This window comes from Urocitellus parryii, chromosome 14 (genome assembly GCF_045843805.1).
Source record: "Urocitellus parryii isolate mUroPar1 chromosome 14, mUroPar1.hap1, whole genome shotgun sequence".
In the NCBI taxonomy this organism is placed as follows: Eukaryota; Metazoa; Chordata; class Mammalia; order Rodentia; family Sciuridae; genus Urocitellus; species Urocitellus parryii.
In genome coordinates, this window is record NC_135544.1 from 5,282,497 (window position 1) to 5,291,279 (window position 8,783).

The 8,783-nt window shown below is 48.0% G+C and overlaps 1 protein-coding gene across 2 annotated transcripts; it reads right to left on the reverse strand.

The window, feature by feature from the left end:
• Positions 1–870: 870 nt before the first annotated feature.
• Dusp26 (dual specificity phosphatase 26) lies at positions 871–7,858 on the reverse strand. 2 transcript variants are annotated; one of them, XM_026409452.2, is made up of 5 exons: positions 7,532–7,858; positions 6,228–6,328; positions 5,186–5,481; positions 3,364–3,578; positions 871–1,722 (listed from the first exon to the last, which is right to left on the reverse strand). In XM_026409452.2, the coding sequence occupies exons 3-5, from the start codon at positions 5,404–5,406 to the stop codon at positions 1,523–1,525; spliced, it is 636 nt and encodes a 211-aa protein (XP_026265237.1). In that variant the 5' UTR covers positions 5,407–5,481; positions 6,228–6,328; positions 7,532–7,858; the 3' UTR covers positions 871–1,522. The 2 variants fall into 2 exon arrangements, with proteins under 2 accessions (XP_026265237.1, XP_026265236.1); XM_026409451.2 differs by lacking the exon at positions 6,228–6,328 and having other exon boundaries at positions 7,532–7,857.
• Between the last annotated feature and the right edge of the window lie 925 nt (positions 7,859–8,783).

The window sequence follows — 8,783 nt, forward strand, 5'->3', positions numbered from 1 at the left end:
TATGGGCAAGGCTGGTGAGGAAACTGGAAATACAATAAACATAGATTACTAGTAGCAATCAGACCTGCTAGGCCCAAAGTAGCAAGACAGAAGCCAACCATGAGAGCTGGCTTCAAACCATGAGAAGGGCCATCAGAAGAGATGAATTAAAAGAAAAAATACTCATCAAAACTGATTGACCATAATTGGATTTATATCTTTCTTTCTTTCTTTTTTTTTTTTGGGGGGGGGGTGGTTTTGGGCATACAACCCAAGGTCTTGTATGTACTAGGCAAATGCTCTACCACTAAGGTATACTCCCAGCTCCAAGTCTAATTTTTGATTAACTTTACTGATAGGATTGTGTTGCATTCCTCTGAAGCAAGCCTGTAAAGATCAGAAGAGAAAGCAATCACATCATCTCTCCCTCGCCCCCTCCATACCTTGGCACCAGACAAAATACAAACCCCTAAATGTATATTTACAGTTGGGATGGATTTCTCATCAGAATGTTATCTGATCAGAAGGGGGAGCTTATATGGAAATCAGGCTGATTTAAAAAAAATAAACATATTTCTTATGCATTTGAGCATATGAACAGGGACCTATTTTAAAATTAGAAGATGGAGGAAGTGTTTTCTAGGCAACAAGAAGTGGTTGCAGAGCTGAGGTTTTTGGTCCTCTGCTGCCTCTTAGTGGAATCTCTGGGAATAACAGTTCAAGATTTTCCAGGGTTTTGCGAGAACTGGTGGAGGTTTTCAAGGTGGTGGAAGCTGATCACCAAAAGGAGGGAGGGGGTCAGGAACTGCTGCTATCCCCAGCAAGGCTGGGATCCCCAAAAGAGAGAGAAATAGAACTCTTTCAAATTGTCAAAGACACCAAGAAGCGCTCTTCTTTTCCATCATCTTTATTTTTCCTTCAGACACTTGAATCCAGTAAGTGAATGACCAGCTAGTCATGCACCTCTGTAATACTCTTGATCACAAGCAGCTCTCACAAGCACCATGCCAACCCGCACACACCTACTCTTCCTGTGATTGGAGTAACAAGTCTGTGTGGGTTTCTCCCTCTGGTTTCGCAGCTTCTCACACCATCCCTTCACCGTCTGTCACGATTCTATCCCATCACATCTGTGCTGGGCGCATCTCTAACTCCCTGCTCAGACACAGGACAGAGAGGGCCCTTTCATTCTGGTGAGTGAGAGAGGGGGACACTTGAGCACAAAGAGGGGAGGGGACTGTGCATCACCGGGAGCACCTGGGCTGGAATCCAGCAGTGCCTGAATCAGATCCTAGGATCATCTTCCACCTGCAGTCTACCTGCCTCCTTCCCTGGTCAAAAGTCCCTGGGTGCCACCAACCTCACTTCCAAACCTGACTTCCTATCCCCTCCCTCAAAGTCTCCACCCCTGAGCATTCACTCTCCTGTCACTAGGAGAGAATGGGCCACTTGAGTTATCTGTTACCTGCCACCTGGGCTTCCTTTCTCCAGCTGGGAGCCAGGGACCTACCCAGGGACCTGACCTGACTTCTCCCCCCTCCTCTTATGCCTCGAGACCCTGCCGCAGCCTGCGGTCCAGGGCCAGGAGCTGCCTCAAGAAGCCCCGGTTGGGGATGATGCCTCGGTGGTCCTTGACTTTCTTGATGGCCTCCACAAGGGTGAAGTGGTGGTACAGCATGAGGTAGGCCAGCACCAGGGTGGCAGATCGGCTCACTCCCACAGCACAGTGCACCAGAATCTTCCCTGCAAAGAGAGACACAGAGAGAGAGCTGGAGACTAAGGTAGCTTGGAGGAAGCCAGGGAGAGTGTGACAAGGACAGGTGAAAGGAAGACAGATAAGCAGAGGTGCGTGGAGACAGAAACAGGTGCCGATGAGTGGTGTGAAGCATGAAGATCCTGGTAGGCAGAATCACAGTCTCTGGGTCAGGAGTCCCCTATGTTTCTCCTTTCCTAGCAATAAACCTTCTTATTACTTTCTTTTTTCCCCTCCTCTGGGTATTGAGGATTGAACGCAGGGGCACTCCACCACTAACCCAGATCCCCAGCCCTATTTTGTATTTTATTTAGAGACAGGGTCTCACTGAGTAGCTTAGCACCTTGCTTTTGCTGAGACTGGGTTTGAACTCACGATCCTCCTGCCTCAGCCTCCTGAGCCACTGGGATTACAGGCATGTACCACCACGCCTGGCTTATTCCTTTTTCTTCAAAAAATAAATAAATAAATAAAAGAATGAAGATACTGGGCTGGGGGTATATCATGCTAAGCATGAGCAAGGTCAAGGGTCCAATACCCAGCACTGCAATGAATAAAATACAAAAATAAACCAAGACAGGCAGATCCTCAACAAAGGAGAAGAAATCTCTGCAGAAATGGATGGAGAGGTCGTGCAGTACCTCAGTGTCCATAAAACTGAAAAGGGTGCAAAGGTGGACTCATCATTAATGAGAAACCAAGCTTAGCACAGGGTAGGGACTCCACTGATATTTGCTGAATGGATCAATAGGAAACACCCTTGTGTCAAGCCCTGTTCAGTCTCTCCACCCTTTGTGTTTTTTGAGACTGGGTCTTGCTATAAACACAATTGCCCAGGTTGGCCTCAAATGCCTGGCTCCAAAATCCTCCTGTCTCAGTAGCAGGGACGGCAGTCATGTGCATTGCATCTGGTCCCCTTACCCTTTTATCTTGCTATTTCTCTTAATCATTGAATATATTTATATTTTCATACATAGTCCTTCTTTAATATTTAAGGTGGATTGGTCCTAGGATTCCACCAAGATACCAAAAATCAGTAGATGCTAAAGTCCCCTACATAAAACGGGGTTTAGTATTTGTATATCACCTATGTTCATCTTCTTATATACTTTAAATCATCTCTAGATTATCGAAATACCTAATATAATATAAATGCTCTATAAATAATTACTATACTGTAGTGTTTAAGAAATGAAGGCAAGAAATAAAAAAAAATCTGTACATGTTCATTAGTTTTTTCCCTCAAGTATTTTCAATATGTAGTTGATTGAATCCATGGATTCAGAACGTATGAATTCAAAGGACCTACTCTGTTTTTTTTTCCTGACTGCTAAAGCATTTTTTACCACGCTGAAGGTAAAAATAATTGGAAAGCATAGAAATATGTAAAAAACCCCAATTTAAAAAATTATAGCACCCAGATTCTCACCACCCAGGTGCAACTTGTATGATTTCCTTTGTGTTGTTTTGAGAAGAAAAAAAAAATACTTGAGGGAATAGTTTTCTTTCCTTGACATTATATCCAGAGCATTTTGTCATGTGGCTAAAATCTCTCTCCATACTTGAACGCTTGGGCTTCTCCTAAGCTCCATGTTCATTGATCTTTCCTCCTTTTTGCTTTCCCTTCCTACCTCCTGGCTGGCTCAGTGCACGGTGGATGAAGTCAGCAGCCGTCTGGAAGTGGATGCTCATGTCAAAGGCTGGCGAGTCGTGGGCCTCGACACCCAGGTAGCGGATGCCCAGTCCCTCATAGGCCTCAGGTGTACCTCGCCATCTGCTGTGTGAGGCATTGAGGACGTGGGTGATGCCCAGGCGACGAAGTTCGCGGCGGTTGTTGGCCATGTCCCTGTGTTGAACAGAAATTAGAGGGAGAGTAGAGAAGCCAGGGTGTCAGGGCCATTTCTTGCCTAGGTACTATCATGGGCTCCAGGCCTCTACTTTACTTACTAATGCCCCAGAAGGGAGGAAGACGGGCAATGACTTGAAGTCTTGTCCTGTGAGCAACGGTTGAGAACAACTAAGGGTGACTGGAGAAATCTAAGGAGGAGGGGTGAAAATGGCCATAATAAAATATCGAAGGGGTGCTCTGAGGAAGTGGGATTTTCCTTGATTTGTAGGGTCCTAAAGGGTAGAAATAAGATCAAAGGATTAAGGCTATAGGGTCACAGATTTCACTTTCAGGCTATGAACAGGACATACTAGCAGTGGAATCTAACTGAAGAAAGGTTGGAGCACCTCAGGAGCGAGCCATTTTCCATCTCAGGAGCGAGCCATTTCCCATCACTGGGGTATTCAAGCAGGAAAAGGAGACCACTGAGTATCGCAGAGAGGATATTAGATGTTGTATATCCATCAATATTCCATAAATATTGCAGAGGGGATCTGAGCATCAAGAGGGTTGTTAGATGTGCTCACATTTAAAATACCTAATGGGGCTGTAGCTCAGTGATACAACTCAAACTCAGCATGCACAAGGCTCTGGGTTCAACCCCCAGCACCAAAAAAAGTAAAAAATAAGAAAAAAAATGTTTAATATCCCTACTAATCTTTGACATTCCATGGGACATTAAACATGTTTCTGATACTTCTTCCCATACCCAACCTTCCAATTACTTTATACTGTCATTGATACCCAGAATCCTCTTCTGTTTTCCCTGTTATGCCATGGCTCACATTTTCCTGGTTTTATAATTTCACTTTCAAGTTTGCATCAAGACCATACCCTTTAGCTGAGTGGCAGACACCTCTCAGGCAAAATGGTCATATTGTTGGGGCAAGTGCTTTTCCAGTGCAAACTCCTTAAGTGGAAAGTAGAAAGAACCTTTAAGTCCTGGCTCATGAGACTCATGTGATGGTTGGCCAGTTACAACTTCCCTGAGCATCAGTTTCCTCCTTATCATCTACCTCTCAAGGCTGTTGTGAAGATTAAGAGTGAAAATACACATGAAAAAAATCCTTGCATACCATAGAGCCCCTGAGGAAGAGAAGAATTTGCTCTTTCTTTGATGTTCCTCTCTCCACAGCCTCCAATTTACAGACTCTGCAGACACTTTGGCTTTGAGATGAACCCCTTGGGCTTACTACCTATAGTTCCTGGCTCCCAGTGACTATCTTTATCCAGGGTCATAGCACAACAGATGGAAGGTCAGAGAAGTCATCTACTGTGCTTGGAACGCAGCACTGGCACTCAATCCTAAGTGTTTGCTAAATGAATAACGTTACTATTTGAACAAGAGTTTTTCAATCCTGAGTTGGGCATTTTGATAATCCTATCTAAACTCTCCCAAACCCTCCAGCTTTTATTTTCTGTGTTCCTCCCTCCCTTCAATCCTTAATCTGGAACCAACAACACAACTCAATGTCTGTCTGCCACCCTCCTTTCTCCACACACACACACACACACACACACACACACACACATCCAGCCATGATCCCTGTTTACCCCGTACATACTGGTCTCCAAGGTAGAGGCCTGGCCAGACCTCGTCGGCATGGTTACAGGCTGTCTTGCCTGTGTAGAGGAGCCTTTCCAACTCAAAGACGTTGAGGAAGGGGTGTTGAACAGTTGGCATCTCCTCCAGGTTCCCTCTAGTGCGAACAGGAGACCTGGAACTACCCCGGGAAAAGCGGGCCATAAAAGTCATGGAGGCCCAGAGCCAGTTACCAGGGCACATCTTAGAGGCAGCAGGAACTGTGGCAGCTGCACGATGGCTGTGGTGATGATGGGGCTGGTCACCAGGTAGCTGTTGCTGAAAGAGGAAGGTGGGAGACACACTTGAGTGAGTCCAGAGCAGCTGTTTTCCTTCCTGCTCACTGGGCTGGGCCAGGCCCTGGGGAGAGGATCCTCAAGGAAGAGAAGGTAGGGCCATCAGGATCGCCTTTTTCTTCAAGCTGCAGAAGCTCCTTTCACTGAGCTCTTTGGCTCTGCCACCCAAGGAGGTGGGAGAGTCACATGTCCTTGTTTACGGGAACAGGGAGCTGCCCAGCTGCTGGGTTTCTGCTCTACCACCCCACCCTCATTGCCAGTACACACACATACACACACACACACACACACACACACACACTCATACACTCACACACTCACACACTTGGCGTCTGAGTGCTTGTACCCACTGCTGGGGCTCTTGCCAGCCTGAATCTGGGCCTCATCTGCCTAAGGCTAAAGGCAGAGAGTCTAGGGAGCTGAGATGCAGATGGGGGTGGCTTTGGGCCCTTCCAGAGAAAATTATCAGAAAGTCAAGGCAGCTGGGGCCATGGCATATGCCAGGCCTGTTTCCTTGGTTCCAGGGAGATGAAGTGCCTTAACCCATTCCTTCCCTGCACAGCCTCAAAGATACGCCTGTTAATAGGCAATATTTGTGGGGAGGGACTGGGTTAGTGAAGAACAGCAATAAAGAGGGAGAGTAAGTTTGGGAAAATACTTGCTCAGGGTAAGAGCTAACAGAAGGACTCAATCTATATGCATAACAGATAAACCACGCTCAAACCTCACCTTGAAGGTGAGAATTCTGAGTCAAAGCAGGCGTTCTGAGTTAAATACACGAATAATGTTGTGTCTCTGTGTTGGGAGGGGGAGAGGTGGAGGCCTCAGGCCTGTAGAGGGAGAAGAAAAGGGAAAAATGAAGATTCTGCAGGCCCAGGGACTCAGACACTCTTCAGTGCTGTTAGAATCAACTGATCCTACACAGCGTGCAGGGGGGCCTCCAACCAGGAGGTTAGCAGATGTGTTTCAGAATACCTGTTGGCAGCTGGCTTTTGTGAAACTAGAGTCATGCCTTGAGCTTTACAGCTGGGAAGGGTCAGCCTTTGAGGCTTACCCTGGAACTTTTAGGCAGACAGGTACATGGGCCCCTTTCCCTCCTCCTCCTGTCACACTTATGTTCCCCAGTATTTGGAATGATGGATTGACTTGCAGTCCTCCTCCCATTTCCTTTCCTGACTTCTGCCCAAGGGACTAAAACCTACTGTCCATCAGTGAGAGGCCATCTTTATCCATGGCCACACTGTGTCTCATCCCACAGTGGCAGCCGGGGGCCCAGCTCTCCCTTTCTCCAGGGCCAGTAGAGGCCAAGTACTCACAGGACATCAGAAACAGGGGTTTCAGGATCCCAGCTCAGGAGGAATAATTGGCTATTAAGGTATTTAGATAGAGACATTTTTTTTTTTTTTTTCCAATGGCTGGGTCAGAAACAGCACAGAAATAAAACAGTACTGCCTCAACACCACCACCGCTATCATGATCATCACCACCACCATCATCATTACCACCGTCACCACCCATCTTTTCTCTTCAGGCCTAAAGACCCTAGAACTGTTTAGAAATGCCCAAACAACCTTTTTTTTTTTTTTTTTTTTTTTTCCTCCTAATAGATTCTGCTGCCTCTGTCATGATGAAAGGTAAGAGGAGGCAGGGAAGGCGACCAGCTGTAGGAAACAGCTCTCTCTGGGACGCTCCTCTTGGGAAGAAGGGTGGTGGAGAAACCCCACTCTGTCCTGGGATACACCCCTGGGCATTCTCCAATCCCATCAGGCGGTTCTGAGAGGCCCCGGGGCAGTTCCCCCCACCCCTTCCTCCGCCTGCTGTCTCGGTGGTAACAGGTTCACGGTGGTCGCCTCAGCCCTTTGCCAACCCAGACATCCTGGCGCTGGGGGGAGGGGGGAGCCCAGGGCGCACAGCTCTCTCCGATCAGGGGCTGCCCCCTCCCTGGGTCCCTCTCTCCCCCTGGCCCCAGCTGCGCTCCTCTCCGCAGCCCGCTAGCCACGAGGGAAGGCGACGCCCCGCCGCAGCCCCGGTACCTCTCCGCGCGCGCCGTGCGGGGTCTCAGTTCCCGAGGCCGATCGCAGGCTCCGGCAGCTCCTCGGCCATGATTCTCCCGCCGCCGCCGCTGTCGCTGTCGCTGTCGCCGCCGCCGCCGCCCCGGCTGCTGCCGCTGGCTGCCAAAGCTGGCTGACGGATTAGCCTCTATTTTTAAGCCATGACACGCACGACCAAGTGGGGTTCCTATCAGAGTGTGCGTTGGTGACACACAGGGACACGGTCTCGCACTCGGGGGTCCGAGCCGCCGCGCAGTGTGGGCTCGCCCGCACCCGCCACGATCCCGCCCCCGTTTACCGACCAGACACCGAGCCACGCAGCCAGACCTGCACCGCTCGCCTCGCACACGCGCTTGAGTGTTATTGTCACGGGCCAATTGCAAAGCGCGATGTCTCAAGATCACTCCCAGGCAGTGTCTGAAACACGGATGCTCCTCCCAGGTAGAATTAAGTAATTACACAGGCATTCTGTAGACTCCTTTGTACATTTCCTCATTCTAAAAAAAAAAAAAAAAAAAAAAAAAAGAACAGTGGTCAGTGTTAGCATTATTCACATTTGACCATAGGCCAGGTACTTCACCTATTGTAACTCACATAATCCGCATCACAAATCTATGAGATGGGTCTTAGTGTCTTTATTTTAGAGCGAAGGAGATGGAGGCACAGACAGGCTGAGTAATTTGCCCAGATCATACAGCTGATTTTTGGAAGAGCTTATCTTCAAACAGTGACACTTTGAAGTTCATGCCCCTACCTGCTCTACACCAGGGCATCACAAGGTAGAGAATGCACCCTAGGTTTCCTTCAGAAAGACTCTGCTCAGTTCATAGTGAACTCTGCAAATCTGAGGGAAATCTCTCTTTTCTTTTGTAGTCCTTTTTAGTGAAAATTCACTTCCTGTGCGATTCCGATTAGGTTGTCAGCACCTGGTAAGCACCAAGACAGGGAGCAGCTGGAGGGCAAGAATTGCATGTTTTCTTCAGGGCCCACCTCAATTGCATGATGGGAGGTGACAATGATGGGAGATAATAAATGTTACAGATCATGCTGTTGAGAACTAGTCAGAAAATTGTCTCCTGGAAGAAAGGCAGGAAGTACATTAGCTCAGACTGGGACTAAAGATGGTTTCCACTATAGATGAAATCAGGAGTCGAATCTACATGTCCAGCACCAGCAGTAGATCAGGCTTTGATTTCCAGGCAGAGAAAGTACTGGCCATAGCAACATAATCCCC

Coding starts and splice junctions, on each gene's coding strand:
- Dusp26 (XM_026409452.2), bottom strand. CDS start 5,406: ATGTGCCCTGGTAACTGGCTCTGGGCCTCCATGACTTTTATGGCCCGC. Junction 3,579..5,185: donor GGCCTCTACCTTGGAGACCA/GTATGTACGGGG, acceptor TGTTCAACACAG/GGACATGGCCAACAACCGCC. Junction 1,723..3,363: donor TGCACTGAGCCAGCCAGGAG/GTAGGAAGGGAA, acceptor CTCTCTTTGCAG/GGAAGATTCTGGTGCACTGT.